The sequence below is a fragment of the Populus trichocarpa genome, chromosome 11 (genome assembly GCF_000002775.5).
Source record: "Populus trichocarpa isolate Nisqually-1 chromosome 11, P.trichocarpa_v4.1, whole genome shotgun sequence".
Classification (NCBI taxonomy): Eukaryota; Viridiplantae; Streptophyta; class Magnoliopsida; order Malpighiales; family Salicaceae; genus Populus; species Populus trichocarpa.
The window spans coordinates 11932467-11952145 of record NC_037295.2 but is presented as its reverse complement, the minus strand read 5'-3'; the positions used below and the strand labels follow the sequence as shown (position 1 = coordinate 11952145).

At 33.2% G+C, this 19679-nt stretch overlaps 2 protein-coding genes across 6 annotated transcripts; both read left to right on the top strand.

Annotated features, from left to right (window-relative positions):
• The first annotated feature begins 6986 nt into the window (after nucleotides 1-6986).
• Nucleotides 6987-14764, top strand: LOC7483644 (DNA topoisomerase 1 alpha). 5 transcript variants are annotated; one of them, XR_002976804.2, is made up of 18 exons: nucleotides 6987-7408; nucleotides 7920-8998; nucleotides 9165-9359; nucleotides 9888-9968; nucleotides 10223-10282; nucleotides 10426-10520; nucleotides 10642-10798; nucleotides 10881-11006; nucleotides 11848-11928; nucleotides 12122-12212; nucleotides 12294-12427; nucleotides 12533-12601; nucleotides 12707-12796; nucleotides 13044-13147; nucleotides 13229-13397; nucleotides 13916-13989; nucleotides 14234-14303; nucleotides 14530-14764. XR_002976804.2 is itself a non-coding variant. In XM_024581321.2 (17 exons), the coding sequence occupies exons 2-16, from the start codon at nucleotides 7937-7939 to the stop codon at nucleotides 13982-13984; spliced, it is 2583 nt and encodes an 860-aa protein (XP_024437089.2). In that variant the 5' UTR covers nucleotides 6987-7408; nucleotides 7920-7936; the 3' UTR covers nucleotides 13985-13989; nucleotides 14530-14764. The 5 variants fall into 5 exon arrangements, 3 of the variants coding, with proteins under 3 accessions (XP_024437089.2, XP_024437090.2, XP_052301332.1); XR_008056803.1 differs by having other exon boundaries at nucleotides 13916-14303; XM_024581321.2 differs by lacking the exon at nucleotides 14234-14303.
• A 1159-nt stretch (nucleotides 14765-15923) lies between these two features.
• LOC7471873 (V-type proton ATPase subunit e1) lies at nucleotides 15924-18960 on the top strand. Its single transcript, XM_002317318.4, has 4 exons — nucleotides 15924-16091; nucleotides 16172-16298; nucleotides 17484-17531; nucleotides 18573-18960. The coding sequence occupies exons 2-4, from the start codon at nucleotides 16201-16203 to the stop codon at nucleotides 18637-18639; spliced, it is 213 nt and encodes a 70-aa protein (XP_002317354.1). The 5' UTR covers nucleotides 15924-16091; nucleotides 16172-16200; the 3' UTR covers nucleotides 18640-18960.
• Nucleotides 18961-19679: the final 719 nt, after the last annotated feature.

The following is a 19679-nucleotide window of genomic DNA, read 5'->3' as shown; positions in this document are numbered from 1 at the left end:
AAAAAATTCTAAGATTAAAAAAAATAAAAACAAAAATTGGCAAAGCAACCAAAAGCATAAAGAAAGAAAATAAGGGACCAAAGTGAAACCAAGTTGCTTGGGGATGAAGCAATTAAAATAAAAAGACAAAATAATTTGGCCTATAAATACTGAAAAATCATGGCAAAAAAATAGGATGACACAATAAAAAAAATAACATACCAGAAAACACAAGAAAGAGACTCTCTCTCCTACTCACTTAAAAAACCGTAGAGCATTCCTAATCAGCTGGTATGTGTGTGTGTGTGTGTGTGTGTGTGTGTGTGTGTGTGTGTGTATAAAAGTTGATCTTTATTTTCCTCTTTTCCCCACTCCCATAAATATAGCATACTAAACACAACTTCATATTCAGCTTTTAAAAAAGGCAGAGAGCCCTCACCTTCGTGTAAAACACCAAAGCTGACCCTTCGATTTCTTTCCTTTCTAGTGACCTCTCACCTCCTAACCTACCGTCACAACTAGCCTTACAAACCATTAAGCTAAAGACCACTACTGATTCCTATACACACATAAAGACTCCTACATATTCAAGAAAAAATGAGAGAAATGCTCTCTTTATATATATATATATATATATATATATATATATATATATATATAAAAAGAGAGATTCAATAAATATATTTATTTCTCTTAAAATACCTAATTGAACACACACAAACCAATCTCTCTCTGTGTCTCTCACTATGAAAATCAAAACCACACTAAAAAGATAAAGGACAATGACCACCATACTTTCCAGCTAGTTAGTTACTAGTCACAAGTCCTCCTACCAATATAAATAGTCTGACAATAGATAAGAGGAAAAACATCAGTCCTCTCTTCCATCTGAACCAACAATGCTACCAAGACTTTTAGCCAACATAACCATCCTTTATTAGTGAAAACAATAATAATTGAGTGGGAGAAGAGATAGGAGATCGAGAACAAAAAATAGTAGAGAGAGAAACAGAGTCGAGAGAAAAAGAGAAAAGAGGGAGAGACCAGAATTTTTGTGTGCTTGTGTTCTTCCTTTTTGGTTGCCATTAGTTACACCTCTGGTATAGATATGAAGAGGAAGAGGAAGAGGAGATCCACTCAATCCACCAGGTGTCGTGGATGGTGGCACGTTAAACCTACACGCCACCACTATTCCTGTAACACCAGTTCACTTCAAACATTTTTCTTATTTGATCTTAGTAGCTCCAATCTACTTCCAACATTTTGAAAAGTTCATTTCGGATTTTTGATGATTTTTGATATGTTTGTTGTGCTCATTATTTGATATATGATAATGACTTTGTAAATATATATGATTGTAGGGTGTGTGAGTTAATTAGTGAAGAGGCATGTGCGTGTGTGATGCATTCTTTTTATTTTTTTACAAGTCTTAGATAAATGGATATAAAAAAAGGAAAATATTAGAAAAAAAAATAGCAGCCTTTTTATTTATTTATATCATGGCCAAGCATAACAAAAAAAGGACTAAAAATATTTTCTTTACATGATTTGACATTTAATAAAATACCATGTTTAACACTTTAAAAAATAAAAAAATATTTTTTTCATTGGAATATTTTCAAAAATATTTTTTGCATGTATTTTTGGGTTTAATAACAAGTTCATTGAGCACATTAAAATCTTGATCTAAATTAAATGACCTTTGGGTCTACATACTCAAAAACCTAAAACTCGTCATTCTTAAATAAACTAGGTTTTCATACGGTAAATGATATTTTTTTTTTAATAAAAGGGCCAAAGCCTATTTTTATCACTCTTGTGGGTTTAAAACCCATTTGAAAATTCAATAAAATTTTTTTTGAGGTAAATAGACTCACAATGAGTTACCTCAAGTATAAAAGAAATATAGTTTCTGAATCTCAAATAAACTTGGAATTATTCATTAACATCAGAGTTAGGAATACTAGCACTAGGATTAGCAATAACTTTAAACCCTAATATTTATTGGTGCTAGAGTCAAGAATATTAGACCTTTTGCAAATATTACTTACCAACGCCAAGGTTGGAACCATTTATTAGTTGAATATTCATTGATGCTAGAATAAAAAATATTATAGGTAGACCATTAATAGCATAACACAATAAACCTTTAGAAATTTAAGACAAAACCAACAATGCAACATTCCTTAAGTAGGACGCTTTAGAGGTAACAATATCTTTCTTTTAGCGTAACTAGTTTTATACTATAGAATCTTTGTTGACCAGTTAAGGTTTTCTAGTGACCATAATACAATATAGAGACTCCATAACTAAGAAATTTCCCTTAAAAGAATAAGATACTAGATATCTATTCTTTTTTTTTTTTAAAGTCGTTGCAATGTCGGGTAGCAACAATATGTTTCCTAACTACTATTTTCTCCATATATAATATGTTATAGAATCTTATTCAAAGTAGGACTTGATCTTTTATTTAATCCCGTGAACTATTATATTTATGCTCAATTGCCTTTTCTTATTGATCATGTTCTCTATCTCTTATAGACTATCATGACTCCTAGTTCCCTTGGTTAATCACTTTCTAACTTCACTGGTTGATTTTAACTCTTCTTAGACCTGGTAAATTTCACTGTTATTAATTAATTTTAGCATTTCTTTCCATGTTTAATAGTAAACAACAACTATTCTTAGTTGATACATGAATGCTTATTTTTGGTATAAGAGTAATAATAGTTGTTCACTTTAAAAATCAATGGAAAAAACTAATACCGATCATCAACCAGTAAAAATAGATTTTGAAACAATGTTCACATGGATTCCAAGATAATAATAAGAAAATCCTAGGAATTATATATATATATATATATATAAGCGATATCAAGATATCAACAATATCTTTTAATTTATCATTAATAAAATATTAAATCTATTTAATAAAATCTAAGAAAAGTACATACAATTTAATGAAAGAAAAAAATAATTAATTACTTACAGCAACTTGGTTCATATATCATATCACTTACAGAATAAACATAAATCTATTACATAACAAAATAAAATATTACACAAAATTATACATACGAATCAAAATTAATGTTAAATACAATTCAAAAAGGAATCTCTTTATTAATTTTATTAAACTAAGTAGATATACAAAAGAGACACCAATTAATACCAATTCATCAACTAGAAGACACGATGTTGAGATGAATCTGCATGTTAATTTATAAAAGTACTGTAAAATTAATTAAAAAATTTAAGAAATTATACAACACAATATCATATATTTTTTAAATAGCCTACTATCCAGGGTTTTAATTTCATTAACAAAATTTCTATAAGTGCCTATTTAATAGGGCACTAGTCCCAAACCAGAAAACAGGTTCTATTAATCTCCTATTTCTAGAGCGCTAGTCTTAGCACCAGGAAGCTGGTTCAATCAATAGCCCTTTCACAGGGCACCAATTCCAAATCAGGGAGCTAATTCAACCAATAACCTATTCACAGAACACCAGTCCCAAACCAGAGAAACAAGTTTAACCAATAGTCCATTCACAGGGTACCAATCCCGAATAAGGAGTTAATTCAACCAATAACTCATTCACAAGGCAATAGTTCTAAACGAGAAAAATTAGTTTAATCATTAGCTCATTCACAGGGCACCAGTCCCGAAAAAAAAAAAAACAGGTTCAACCAATAGCCTATTCATATGGCACGAGTCCCGAACTAGAGAAACGAGTTCAACCAATAGCTTATTCACGGGGCACTAGTCCCAAACCAGGAAGCTAATTCAACCAATAACCCATTCACAGGGCACCTATCCTAAACTATAAAAACTGGTTCAACCATTAACTCATTCATAGGGCACTAATCCCAAACTAGGGAGCTAATTCAACCAATATTCATATAATAAACATGCATAAAAAAGATTTTGATGTGCAATTTACAAGAGACTTTAAAATAATTCTTCAAGGTGTTAAGCACCTACTTGAAGTCTATGCTTTACTGGTCATCCATTGTTGTTGTTTAGTGCCTACGGTCTCACCTATATCAACAAGTACACTTTATTAATTTCAAGTTTTGTCCATGTATACACACACTTTTCTTTTCCATTCCCTCAATAATTCAAAATTTTCGATTAAGAACAACTTGAAACAATAGTTAACAATTTACAAATTCCAAGTGGTTAAACATAATTGACTTAAAATATTTTTTTAGTATTTTGATTACAACTAGAGTTATAGAACTTGTTTTATATGTGGTTTCTTTCTTTAAAAATCTCAAACATAGTTCTACAAGTTTTATGAAAATGACTAAACCTAGTTTTGTCATCCACATGACTAAATGCATAAATTGATTTAGACCCTTATTCAGTTTTTATCCCATATCTAGTTTTGTCACTCCAATTTAGGCAAGTTCAGTTGAGTTCAAAAGGTAACATCCATGTCTATAACTTTTATGAATGAAACTACTCAAATTCTATCATCTTATGATCATAATCTTATTGGAGAAACCGAGAAGACAAGCTATCCAATTTTTAATTTCTAAGTTTAATAAGCATCTACTTATTTCCCATTTATTTTCCATTATTTTCAGCAACCATGATATATAATACCTTCATATATCATCATTTAACATAATTTTATACCCATTAACCTTATCAAATCCTTTCTCTAAAATAAAAACTCTCTACTGACCCATTTTTATTCATCACTTATATCAAATATCATCATTCTATAATAATAAAAAAAAACAATTCTATATTCAACTACATAAACCATAAACCTCTGTCAAATACTCTAGTAACTCAACCATTCAAGAAAAAACACAAAACAAGATTTTAATGTTTTTAGTGTAGTTTTTTTTGGTGTTTTTAGTGTGGATTTTTTTGTAAGATTTTAGCTTACTCTCTTCTCCCTCTTTTCTCCTCTTATCAACTCCAAGAATTTCTAGAGAATTCTTCTCTATTTATAGATATATTTTTTCTTATTTGCATCTTGCCTCATTTTATTTTCTTTATTTGCACATTAGACCTTTATGTTTTCTTAATTTCTATATTAACCCTTCATATTTTCTCCTATTTTTACATTGACCCCACCATTTCTCTTATTTATACATTTGCCCCATAAACACCTTAATTTGTTGTTTTTTTTCATCTCTCTCATTAAAACTCCCATTTGATTTAATTAATTTGTTCAATTTAACCCTTTCGCTAATCAATTACATTGTTAATATTTAGTAACTTTGAAACTTTTCATTTAAGAGTTAACACAGAAATTTCCAACCAAAAGTGTATTTTATTTTGATAGAAAATAATTTCTCTAACCATATTTACCACTTTAATTTACTACTTTAATTCTTCTCTTTCTTCTTTTCATTTTACTATTTTAATTTCATTATAAGATTTTTATCCGAGGATTTACAAATGAGGATCTAAGTTAATGATTGACTAATTAAGTCCTATTCCAAATAAATATCTTTAGTAGTTATTGTTGGTGAATTTTGTGGTATATTTGGAAGTTCCAACACATATAATTGTGAGGAGAAAGCGTGCTTGAGTAGGAATTATAAATTGTTCTAAGATTCATATTATATAATCTTTATCTACTATAGATAATTTGTATAGGACTAGGATTTTTACTTAACATGAAACTCAATCTTTGTAACACTATACATTACCCCTTTACCTTATATCCTATTAAACCAAGTTAAGAATTTCATGCTTTGCTTGTTCGCTATTTATCATTGATTGAAATGAATTAAATCAAAGGCACACACATTTTGCATTCTTGTTTCAATTTAAATTCTTAATTAGTATTGATCCATTTCAAAATTGAATTACATAATTTTAATTTTTTATTAGTAAAAGGTTTATTAAAAAATAATACAGATGTAAATGCTATATAATTTAACTTTTATATACCATCATAATTTTTTAAATAATTACCTTTTTTAACGAATTAGAATTCTTTTTTTTTTAATGACCTTGGTGTTAAAATTATGACTTAAGCTTACAACTAGTGAAAAACAATAGGTAAAAATCTTAATTTAAAGTTTCAGTATAAAATTTTTTCTTACTTTCTCTTTCTCTTAAAGAATTATTATTCTATTGAAATTTTATTTTTTCAATTTGATAAGGTAATTATTTTTGGCATATCTTTTTAAGATTTGAAAAAGTCTATAACAAAGTGGGTTTCGCAATATGCCAGACCGATATGTTTGGGTTACATCTCAGGTCTTGAATATCCAAGACTAAATAATTCTACTTCTAGAACAATTACATAAATTATTCATATATGAAGAAATGCTCTCCCTACACTTATATAGATGTACAAAACATCTCTTAAGGAACCCATCAGACTTATCATCTTATTAATGATATGTAAATGATATTTATCCCTCATCAGTGTCACCGAAAGTAATGGACTTTTCAATCCTTTTTTTTTTTTTTTTTCTGAAAACAACAAGGTTCAGTAAGTATAAATACCCCTTGAACCTACTAGGTAGTAGTTTAGAATATTTTTATTTGGTAAGAGCATGCATATATTTCAGAGTATTAATTACCATGAGAAATAAGAGCAAACATCATTTGTTCTTGTAATTCAAGGCTCTTTTAAGTTATGTATTATCTATTTTATAAAAATACTAATTTTATCATCGGATGATCTTTAAATTAATTTGATGTTTTTTAAGCTAAGAAGAAGAAAATTATTTATCTAAATATCTTAATTAACGAGTACCCACAAACTAAATAACATATTATATAAACATTAGGGGTTTTTGAGACATCATTACAATTGCACATGGCGAGAGGTACCTAGGATATATTGTTAATTTTTAATATGGGATTAAAGCTTATGATTTAAGTGGTTGGAAAATAATATAATTTGATTGCTTTCAATTGATTAGCTCTGAAAAGTCCCGTACGCATGGCTAGTCTACGTATCAAAACCATACAACTTACCACGTCCATTTTACTAGTGTTTATAGAAGATAGATCGATAACAAGGTAGATTAACTAGACCGGTTAAGCACGGTGGGTTAACCAGGTAACCCGCCCTTGTGAGTTTTCCGGGCCTGCTAGTTAAGCAGAGTCGGGTTCGATTAGCCCGGAACACCCGGGCAAGCCGGTTAAAAACCGTGAAAAGAAAAGAAAACTCGCCGCCTGGTTGTTGAGTCAGGGAAAAAAAGAAAAAGACTGAAGTCGTCGAAAACGTAGCCGTTTTAGAGGAAGAAACAAAGAATACAAAGCAGGAGAAGGAAGGGGTCTGCAAAGTGAAAAATAGACTACAATCCACCTTCACCTTAATAAGCTTTGTATGTGGTCTCTCTCTACACTTTGCAATAGTTAGCTGCTCCCCTCTGCTCCACCGCCACACTGCTTCTGTTACAAACGAACAAACTAAAAACTGTTTAATTCTTCCCTGTTTAGGTAGGCGCTCTTTCCTTTTCTTATACACGCATAAAACAGCTATCTTTTTTCTGTTCAATTTCAATGGGGAATGAAAGATTAGTTGAAATCACTGGGAATTACTATTGCTGTCGGTAATTGGGTGTTTTTAATTTATTAAATTCGATTAATATTGAAAGATTAGATTTCTTTTCAGTTTCAATTTGGGTTCTTTTTAATTAGAAGTAATAGTAATAATCTCCAGCTCACTGATTTTTTATTATGATGTATAAATTTGGGTTTGGATTAGCTTAGCCTCCTTTTAGAAAATGAATTGGTGGTTCAATCTACTGTTTTTGTTGTGGATTTAGTTAAGTTTCGAGTCAGCATGTTAAAGCATAGGCCATCTTTGTTTATTTTTGTGCTTATGGTACTGCATCTAGGAATCTAGTCAATGTGCTATTGTGGATTGCATTGACAATATCATTTTTGGTTTTTGAATGAAAATTGGAAATTCTATCCCGATATTAATGTGGTATGCATGCCAGCACAGACCCTAGTTGGACTCTAATGGTTGTTCAGGCACCTCCAAAGCCAATTCTCAATAATTTCAATGACGACGACGACGACGACGGGCCCATAGTTTTCAAGAGAGGTGGTAACTCAACCTCTAAGCAAAATCAACCAAACCTTGAAGCAAAGAAACCATCTTCATCTTCTCAGAATTCCAATGGTCAAAGCTTGAATGCCCACAAAGGCAAATCACCCATTTCATCTTCCAATGCATCCCCTGTGAAATCTCCTATAGGGAGCCCTAAAGCATCAGCTTCATCTGCCAAGGCATCCCCAATGAAGCCACCAGTGACATATTCTAGAGTGCCAAGTTCTTCAATTGCCGTTAAGGAGGAGACCAAACCGATTGTGGATGATGATGATTCTGAGGATGATAAGCCCTTGAGTTCTAGATTTAAGGGGAGCACTAACAATGCCAACAAAGGGGTTACTGTACCTGCTCGTGTCAAGGATGAACATTCAGATGATGATGAAGTCCCTTTATCCTCGAGGTTTGCAGCAAAGTCAAATGCAGGGTCATCAAGCTGTAAGACTATCAGTTCTAGTGAGAAGATATTGTTGGTTTCAAAAATTCAGCTAAATGGTTCTACTGCAAAGGACAAGCAACAAAAATCTTCTGCTGTGCCAACTAAGAGACCTATGGATAATAAGGTTCCTTCAAACCAGTCTTTTGCTAAAAAACCAAAACTTTCAGATGCGTCTACAACGAAGCAAGTTACTGTCAAGGCTGAGCTGAAGGCAGATGATGATGACCACCTTACAATTTCCCAGAGAATGAAGAAAGCAAGCTCCTCATCTAACAAATCATTGTCTGTGAAGCAAAATGTAACAAAAGTTGTTTCTTTTTCATCCAAGAAGACGACCAAGAATAACAAGAAACAAATGCAAAATTCAAAATATTCAAAGTCAACAAAAGTACAACCTGGCTCCAGTGATGGGCAGAAAAAATGGAAAACCTTGGTTCACAACGGTGTCATCTTCCCACCTCCATACAAGCCTCATGGGGTTAAGATGCTTTACAAGGGGAAACCAGTTGATTTGACTCCTGAACAGGAGGAGGTGTGTTTCAATTAGTTTATGGTGCCTTACTATGTCATTTGTGTACATAAGTTAATTTCTATCGCTTGCTCCTAGTCTGTTTGAATTTCTGTACATTGGAAGGTTTCAAATTTCTCCCTATATGTTTGGTGCTAGCTGCATTTAAACTTTGATCTTTTAACCACAGGTTGCAACCATGTTTGCGGTGATGAAAGATACAGAATATGTTCAAAAACCACAATTCCTTCAAAACTTTTGGAATGATTGGCGTACATTACTTGGGAAGAATCATGTAATACAGAAGCTAGAGGCCTGTGATTTCAACCCAATATATGAATGGCATCAGAAAGAAAAGGAGAAGAAGAAACAAATGAGTACTGAAGTAAGTTGGTAGATGTATGGCCTTCTGTGTGATTGAGATGCAAAGCATTAGTATGTTGTGAAAGTGAGCAATTACCATCAATTGCACATACCTTTGAACTTGAATGCCAACTCAAATGCTTGATATATGTTGTTGGAGTGTTGCTATTGTTGTGTAAAATTGTAGAAGCACACCCATTCCTTTGTTCTCTGCCGAAGAGCCTTATGGAATCTTTTCATCCTCTATCTGTAATGAAGCAGTAACCGTGGCAGTTTCAATTGCTTCATGGAAATAACCCGCACTAAAATATGCCATCCTGCATCTTATTGATCTCTAGTGTCTTTAGAGATTAATTTTGCATGTATGTAATCCCTCTTTAGACTTGAGAAAAAAACGTAATCCCCCTTTCTAATGTATCATCATTTCAGTTTCACATGTGACCAAAGGTAGCTTTTCAGTGTAGAAGCCCAGTACTTCCGCCATATTCTTTGAGAATAAGTTTCACATATTGTCATTCTCTGTGATTATCAGTGTTGTCTGTCCATGTAGGAGAAGAAGGCTGTGAGAGAAGAGAAATTGAAGCAAGAGGAGATGTATATGTGGGCGATTGTTAATGGGGTTAAAGAGAAGGTAAGTATCTGTGGATCAAGTGTTCTTATTAGCATTATAAGGGAAATGCTATATCTAGTGAACATTTGTATGCAAAAGAGCGTGCGTGCTCTTGTGCACATGCGGGTTTCTGCTTCTATGGCATACATTCTAATCAATAATGGGTTCCTTATTGCTGATTTTATTATTTGAACTCTGTGCATTTTGTTTTCTTAATGGACTTCTCATCTCCTGCATTTTAACTGTGCCAATTCTGATGGTTATCTCAATCTCAGGTTGGGAATTTCAGAGTTGAACCACCTGGTCTATTTCGAGGACGGGGAGAGCATCCAAAGGTTCCAGTGACATCTTTCTAACCGTTAACTGAGATATAGAGCTTTCAGCTTTGACTAAATTTTATTTTGATGTTCATGATGGCGAATGACTAAATTTCCTCTACCTCATTTTTTCCCTTTGACTGACTGTTGGTATTTACCAGATGGGAAAGCTGAAAAGCCGTATTCGTCCCAGTGACATTACTATAAATATTGGAAAGGATGCCCCAATCCCAAAATGTCCTATTCCTGGTGAAAGGTTTGGGTTCATACAGTCTCTTTCAAATCGGGGAAATAGAAGGGAGACACTACTTTAGCTTCTGTTGATAACTAAGTATTGTTTGGATTAGCTGAAAATTGTGAGAATTTTGGCTTGGCAGGTGGAAAGAAGTGAAGCATGATAACACTGTTACATGGTTGGCATTCTGGAATGATCCAATCAATCCAAAGGAATTCAAATATGTATTCTTGGCTGCCAGCAGTTCCTTGAAGGGGCAAAGTGACAAGGAGAAATATGAAAAAGCAAGGAAGTTGAAGGTATTGATCTATGAGCTTCTGGTTGTTGTAACCTGCCATATGATTGAGGAGCTTACCTTTAGCTTCTGTATTTTGAGTGCAGGACTATATACACAACATCAGAACAGCTTACACAAAGGATTTTGCAAGTAAAGATATTACAAAGCGGCAAATAGCAGTGGCAACCTATCTTATTGATAAACTAGCTCTTAGGGCGGGTAATGAGAAGGTATAACAACTGGCTAAACAAGCTTCTTGACCCCTTGGCAGTTGAGATTGGATGTAGCACCTTTTTATTTGGAGAATGTTTTATTGCCTTGTGATTGGAGTCTTCTTTCACAGATGAGGATATAATTATTGAAGACAAATAAGGCTTTTACTCACATAATGAACCTGGTGCTTTAAATTTACCAGTTAATCTGAGCCTTCGGGTATCAATATGGTTTGTAGAAAGCCAAATGATAAGAATGGATTCAGGCCTTAAATTAGTTTGATTTTGCTCATGTCACTTGCTCAGTTTATCAAGAATCGTATCCTTCAGATTTACATGCCACTTTTGCTTTTCAAAATGCCTTGAATCTTTCTTATCTTCCCCTTTCTCTGTGGAAACTCAATCTTGAATAAATTATATGCCTGTCTTTGGACAACAATTTAGGTTTATTTCTGTTAAGAGGTTTTCCAAGGTGAAGTTGAATAAACAGCTATTTTTTGGATTTTTGTGAACAGCACAATAATGGAAAATGTGATCAGATTTTAGAAATTTAAAATTGAATTTGATTCTGAGGAAATGTTACCAAAACTCATACCTCTTCCTAGGATAATTGAAACTCATTGGATGTTTTTCATAGACCTAATCGCCAGAATAGTATATTCAGTATGTGTTCTATTTTACTTTTAGAACTTAGCAAGTGTTTCTGAGACATTTTGTTATGCTGGTTTGTGTTTGCTTGTTACCATGTTTCTTTAGCAGTATTGAGGATTTCCTGTGGCAATTAGCTATATAGATCTTATATACACTTCAAGTGAGAATGTTATCACATTTCCGTCATTCTGTAATTGGGAACCTGCAGGATGATGATGAAGCTGATACTGTTGGTTGCTGCACATTAAAAGTAGCAAATGTTGAGTGCATCCCTCCGAATAAGTTGAAGGTATGATGGCTTTTATGTTTATTAACCATAGTTTTCAAGTGTAGTGTCTCTGTACTTGGTAGCTGCAGTAGTGGGCCTAATTTTGGAAGTGTACAAGTGAAACAACATACTTTGAGTTACCTAAATATGATTGGCTATATACATATAACAGTGAATTACTAGAATTAACACTTGCTTCTGCATGATTGTTCAGTTTGACTTCCTTGGTAAAGATTCAATTCGATATGAAAACACAGTCGAGGTTGAGCTTCCTGTGTACAAGGCAATTAGACAGTTTCAAGTTGGTGAGTAAATGGCTGTTAAGATTATGTTACTAAAGGTAATTATCTTATGTGAGGGCTGATGAGCAATTTTTTCTTCTTCAGCAAAAAAGCCAACTGATGATCTTTTTGACTCTCTGGATACAAGTAAACTAAATGCTCACCTAAAAGAACTCATGCCTGGCCTTACAGCAAAAGTTTTTCGTACATACAATGCATCTATCACATTGGATGAAAAGGTAAGTTGCAAACTGGGGTCAATTACTACATTGAAGTTTTTCCTGTGGGCCACTTGGAAGTATGTGAATTTATATGCTCTGGGGTTATGTTTGGTCTGATAACAGTTATATGAGGAGACAGAAGATGGTGACGTTGCTGAAAAATTTGTCATTTATAACCAAGCAAACAAACAGGTGAAGCCAGTTTGTTGCAAGAAAATTTCACTGAATATTTGGTTTGGTTGCAATATTTAGCTGCAGCTCTTGCACCTCTAATATTGGCTTCTTGTTCTTCTGCAGGTTGCAATCATTTGTAATCATCAACGTACTATTTCAAAATCTCATGATGCACAAATGTCAAGATTGACCGAGAAACTTGAGGAACTTAAGGTAATTAATTTTAGAACTCAACAAGAATTTCGGGCCCTCATTTTTGAGAACTTCGGGGAAAATCTGCCATGAGGACTTCCTGGCATATTGGAAACTTTGCCCATTTCTGGCTGCTTGTTTTGTGTATATTACAAGCCAGCTATCTTCAGCGTATTGTTGCCCCTTTGCATATGGAAAATTTGCCCATTCCTGGATGCTTGTGTTTGTGAAGTCCATGCTTTGAGCTGATTCATCATTCTGCTTGCAGGGCACACTGAAGGAGTTCAAAACTGATCTGGACAGGGCCAAAAAGGGGAAGCCCCCATTGAAGGATGCAGATGGAAAGCAAAAGAGGAACTTGACTCCTGAAGCGTAATACATCTTGTGCCCTTTTGCTCAAGTGTTATGTGCATGTTTTGATGGTTCATTTTGATTTGCTGAATTGATTTACAGCATAGAGAAGAAGATAGCAACAACCAATCAAAAGATTGAGAAAATGGAACTGTCCATGAAGACCAAAGAGGATCTGAAAACGGTAGCATTGGGCACGTCCAAAATTAATTACCTTGATCCTAGGATTACAGTTGCATGGTGCAAGCGGCATGAAGTTCCTATTGAGAAGGTGAACTGCTTCTAAAATTATTTTTGAGGAATTAGCTCAACTTATACTTATTTTTTAAGTCAGACTCTGAGGTATCCTTACAAGTCTAATTGCTTTCTATCTAGCATTTTATTTTAGGCGGCCATTCTAATGGATATTTTTATGCAAACTGATGCAAATACCCTCATTTGAGAACTCAACCCTATCTAATTTATTAAAATAATAATTTGAAAAGGTACACCAAATTGTCATATTGTGAATTTCCTTTTAAATAAATTAGGTTAGATTTGAGTCTTGCTTGATGGTATGGTGTTTTTTTTTTAGTTTAGATGAAAATACCTGACATAAGGATAGAAATGGAGAGTGGCCCACAATTTAGTACAGATTGGAGACTAGACAAAATACGAGGATAAATTGAGCTAATTACTTTTTTAATGTAATAGTTTAATCAACAGTTATGCCTCTTAGTGCCCTCAATTTGGTACCGCAGCAGTGACTGTTGAAGTGAAGTTGTTTCTTACCATATGCCTTTGTTACAGATATTCAACAAGTCTCTCCTAGCGAAGTTTACTTGGGCAATGGACGTTGACCCCCAGTTCAGATTCTGATCGTGGTAAGTGATAATTGGTTATCCAAATCAATCTACCAAAAAAAAGAAGAAAGAAAACAAACACAGAGAGAGAGACAGAGAGACCAACCCTTGTTCTTTTTTCTCCCTCGTTACAGTTTTTTCACATTTTTGTCCTCTTATTATAGCGAGAAGTCAATGTTGTATGTTCGTCTAATCTAATTCTAGGGTGAATTTGCCCTTTCTTCTTCTTCTTCTTCTTCATGCTGTTTAAACCATTCAATTGCAGCAAGAATTGTTTACTTCAGCCTTCAACATTTGGGTGCTAACAATATAAATGTAGAGTGTTTCAAATTGAGGTAAATCTTGTTGGTTTTCCTGTTTCATCTCTCTCTGCATCCTATGTTAAAATGATTCAAACGGGAAGGGTTGAAGAATATAAAACCAAAATCAGGCTTGTTAGAGGCCTCCTGCCATCCTTTACTGCATTAGTTTGATTTGCTTGTTGATGAAAAAGTCTGCCCTTCAAAGGATGTCTCCAGCACCTGGTTTTATATATGTAGCTTAAACAACTTGTATTTGCAGACGGCATAGAACAAAGATGCTGGGACGGCTGATGAGAACAACTTTTAACGTGTGATGAACTCAAGGGGTTATTGGTGTTCTTCACGTTGTGATCTTCTTGCGTGTGATGGAGTCCATGTAGAGCATCATTATACAATTTTGTCTTCAATCTTTATTGAAATCGGATACTTGAATACGCTAATAAGAAGAGATTGTTAGTTGATGTTTGATATGAAGTTCAAATAATTGGAATTAATTATTATGAGTTTTTTTTTATATAAAAAAAAATTGTAAAAGTTGATTCTTACTATGTTAGGTGTATTTATAAATTGAAGAGTAAAGCTTGAATGATAATGGAAATAGGGGAGATACTGGCTTTTTCTATTTTTCAAGGAAAAAATAAATTGGAAAAATTGATTAAGTAATAAATGGTTTAAAAAACATGGGGATCAAATATTATAGTTGTTAAAACTATGGGGACTAGTTAAATTAGTTTTGCTAAACTTTAGGGGCTAATTATAATTAACTTGCACCACACGTCCAGGATATATTAGGTTATTTCCTTCTCTCTTGCTATGCCTTGAAACAAAAATTGTTTTGAAAAAGTTGAAAAATTGTAAGCATTATCTTAAACTTTAATATGATGTTTTACTTCATTCGAGTTTTAAATTAAATTATATTATATTTTTGTTAAAGAAAAATAAAAAAACAAAAAATAAATCAAGTTAACTCATTAAATTTATAACTCGAATTTGAATACCACTCAAATTAATTTTTTTATTTTATTATATGATAAAAAAATATACAAATTAATTTACCATCAACTAAATATTAAATAATAAGATTTAATAAAAATCTCATGCTAAATTATAGAATTAAAAAAAATAATAAAAAATTATTACAATAAAACTCATGCGTCTGGGCTAGAGGGAGGCCCATATGCTTTCCTCAATATTTATTTATTTTTTAAATAAATAAATAATATTTTTTTCCCCCACACAAATTAAATTTACAACCTTAGACTAAGATATACACTAATCAATTGAGCTACAACATGAAAATGTTGTTAAATAATTAGAAAAATGTGTTAATTTGAATCAAACCGACATGAAAATTTTAAGAAAACATTAAACAATTGAGAAATCCCAAAATTACTAGATGAAAAGATTTTGTTGACATCAAAGTAGGAGGATTTGCTATGATTACTTATAATTAAAATTATAGTGCCTTTAAATTTATAAAAATTCTGGGATATTGTGTACGATAGAGTAAGTATATAATAATATTAATAATTTACATAATTAATTAAATTATTATGATAAAATAAATAAAATTATTTAGTAGTTTATAAATTGAAGTTGAGTAATGATATAAATTGGCATGAAGCAATGATATGGGCCCTCAATAACCCAAAGTCTGATTAACTAAGAATTGGGCCAGGAGTAATGGGTGGATGCAGTAATTAGCATCATCGCCTAAAATCCAAATGCAGAGAGAAAGACAGAAAAGCTGGATCTCGCAAGCAACAGCGAAGCGAGAGCCTGAACAAGGAAGGACAAGAAGCTTCACCATCAAATCCCCAAGTAAGATCCGATACCGACTTTCTTATTAAACAAGTATTTCATCGTGGGTCAGAAAGCTGTCTGATGGAGTTGTTTTGCAGGAAGAAATCTGGATATCGAATAAAGAGAGATGGGGTTTCTGGTAACGACACTGATTTTCGTAGTTGTCGGAATAATCGCTTCGCTTTGTACCAGAATCTGCTGCAACAGAGGACCCTCCACTAATTTGTATGCTTCCTTTTCTTTATCACTTCAATTTATTTATTTGTTTTTTTTTCTTAAGAAAAAGCATGGGATGCGTGTGATTCAATTAAACTGCTGCTATTGTTCTTTTCAAAAAGAAGAACAAAGAAAAGTAGTTACTTGTAAGAGGTTGCCGTATCCATTTAATTGAATTGTAAATGCATTTCCAAATGCAGACTGTTTTCATAGGTGGTTCTGTTGGCATTGATTTTCTGCAACTAATAATAATATTACGGAGGAGCTTTGTTCAGAATTTATTCTATATATTTCTAGTATTTTTATATCACGGGTTACTTAATGCTTGTGACTTTTTAGAACATTTCCTTTATAGGCTAAGTAGTTCTACTTGGGGACTAAGACGAGGAATCCTGGGGCTTAAACTAATAATATAAATAGACTGCTGTAATCTCGGTTTCTACTGCTTCCCTCTCCCCACACTACATTAAATAAGAAGCAATAATCTTCCAGTATCTGTTTTAGTCCTTTTGATGTTGCGAATCTGTAATTGCATGTGTCAGTAGTTGGGGTTTTGATGAGCAAAATCACTGCTTCCTGTCCAGTTATGTTTTATTTGTTTCTTCGGTTCGTGGTGAAAACCCACATTTGATTGTGTCTACTTTCTGTTTTTTCACTTGTCTGTGTATATCCAGTTCATCCATCAAGACAACTCCTCTACCGCTTTACATTGCAAAAGTCAAACTTTTGGATAGAGGGAAACGTCTTTATAAAATCATAAACCAACTCTTTGTTTTTTATTGACTAAACGCAAGTGCTTGTAGTTTTATGCTACCCCCCCTGCATAACATCACACCTTTATGCTGTACTGACCCTGTGCGTGAAGAAACATTTTCCGGGAATGCTCATTCTTGTAGCCCCCAATTCAAGTTCTGCATCCGTGTTGAAGCATGCATGATACAATTGCTCAATAAGAGATTGCATTAAAGTACTATCCACTGCCCATGCATTTTAAGTATCATTATCTCACTCACTGTGAGTATTTTAATGGTGAGACCTTTGTATTTTTCTGATCTCTTTAATTAGGAGATAAAGAAGGCTGTGTGTGCATTAAGTTAATCAGATTTGATTAAGTGAATACAACGTCGGTACGGTAGCCTCTTGTTCCTTTTCTTCTTATGCAATATGGCTAATCTTGGGTTTTTTTCATTGCAGGCTCCACCTAACATTGGTTTTGACAGCAACAGTCTGCTGCTGGATGATGTAAGTTTGTATTCGCTTGTATTTCTTTTTCTTTCTACAACTGTTTTGATTTTCCATGTAGAAGGAATTTCATTTATGAGCTTCTGTGTCTTGGATATATGTGGTTAGTGTTCAAGCTGCATGCATGCATCCATAAATTTAGACGACTGATGATTATACTAGAAAGGTAATCCGTCAAGATGTTGCAAAACCATGACCATCACACAATATTATCGAGTACAAGTCTTGTTTATGCCTTTTCTCGTAAATTTTCCTTCAGGTTGACTGCAGATTTGCCTGTAAATTTCATTCCTTGTCAATAGCCGCTCAGAAAATTATTCATTTTTTTATCCATTATGTAGTTTAGGTTAAATTCAAACTTCTGGGTGTACAAATTTGAGTTTCTTCTCTTCGCACATGTTTCCTTCTCGGATAGCTAAGAATGTGTTGGGAAAGCTCCATTTGCTAGCTTTGAGGGTTCTGCTCCTTTACCATTGTAGCAACAATCAGCCTGATGGTAATAGTACCACACATCATGTTGGAGGAGGAACTGCTATCAGTGTCATTTTTTTTTTCCATTTTACCACAAGGAAACATTCATTCTTTTTTTCAGTGATATGAACAAAGACACCCTAGTGCTATGGCATGTTTGTAAAATGGCAAGAGTCATGACTTGCATGACCTTTGAGAGGCAGTCATGGAGGAACAGGTTCATGTAGGTTCATGTAGATTAATTGCACCTTCAAAGCATACTTAAGTTTACCAAATTATATTTTTTACCCTTTTCTTTTTTTTTTGTTCGTTGAATAATATTTTCACTCCCGTCCTTGATGAAAGCGTGATGTTCATGATTTTGTTGGAGTAGCAAAAGCATCAATAATCTATTTTATTCAGATTTTGCATTCAACTGCTTGCAATGCACTTTTTTCTTTTCCTGGAGCATGGTTGGGAAACCTGTTCATTCTATTTTCTTTAAGGTTCTTTTTTTATTATTATTATTGAGAACTGCATGCAGTTGTTTCCTATCACCCCTGCAATAATTTTCTATTTGTTGTCTGCTAGGTGGGCAATTGTGTATTTAGCACAGATGAAACCTCTCATAGTTCCGATTTTAAGTGAAGGGGAGTGAAGTTATCCCAAATGAGCACACTGTACCTTTTTTGGTAAACAAGCATTGGTTGCTAGAGAAATAATGATTTTATGCTTCAATAATCGTCATGTATCTTCTCGTTTTGGGTTTGTATAATTTTATCAGTGTGGACTTTGATTTTTTTTCTTTTTCTTTTTCCTTTTATATATTTGTCGTGGTTCTCTTTAGCTGCTTCGCAGTCTGATTTAATTTAGAACACTTTAGCAGCCTGTCTTTCAGACCTTGCCTACAAATATGTAATTTGAATGAAATAATTGCTGCAAAAGAATATAATTGATGAAGATATTTCACCTTTGTACCTTTCAGCTGTCTTGTGTGCCAGCTTTAGAGAAGAGATTTCAGTTCTTTCCGAACATAATATTTCAAACATGCTGAGACATTGGCTGAGCTTCAAGTATATTGGGCACACGAGGGTTTCTGCATCTGATAATGAAGCCTATCAACCGTTTGGTTTAAGCATGTGAGCCTCGGGACCATCTTTATTGGATGTTATGTGAATGGCAGTTGAAATGATTTTTTTTTTGGCTGTTCGATGAACGAAACTTAGGCAGTGTTCGGGAACGCGGTTCAACCTGCGTTCCCAAAAAATTTGAAATTTTTTTTTTTTGCTAAAATTTAATATGGTTTATACGTTTTAGATCGTTTTGATGTGTTGATGTCAAAAATGATTTTTAAAAAATAAAAAAATATCATTTGCATGCATTTTAGCACGAAAAGTTATTTGAAAAGTATCCGCAACCACACTGCCAAACACGCACTAAATGTGATATAGTGTCATGTGTTTCTGGGTCATTATGATTAAGAAATCACCACCTAGCAAGATGTTGGGACTCGTTACTTGTGGCTAACAGCTTGTGGTAAAACATATCATACATGTAGTTCTATGTTGTTAAGCATAGCAAAACCGTAAAAGAACTGTTTCTAATGTTATGTTTGTTTTTATGTTTTAAAATATTTTTAAAAAATTTAAATATTTTTATTTTTGTTTCAAATAATTTTTTTTTTGTGTTTTTAAATTA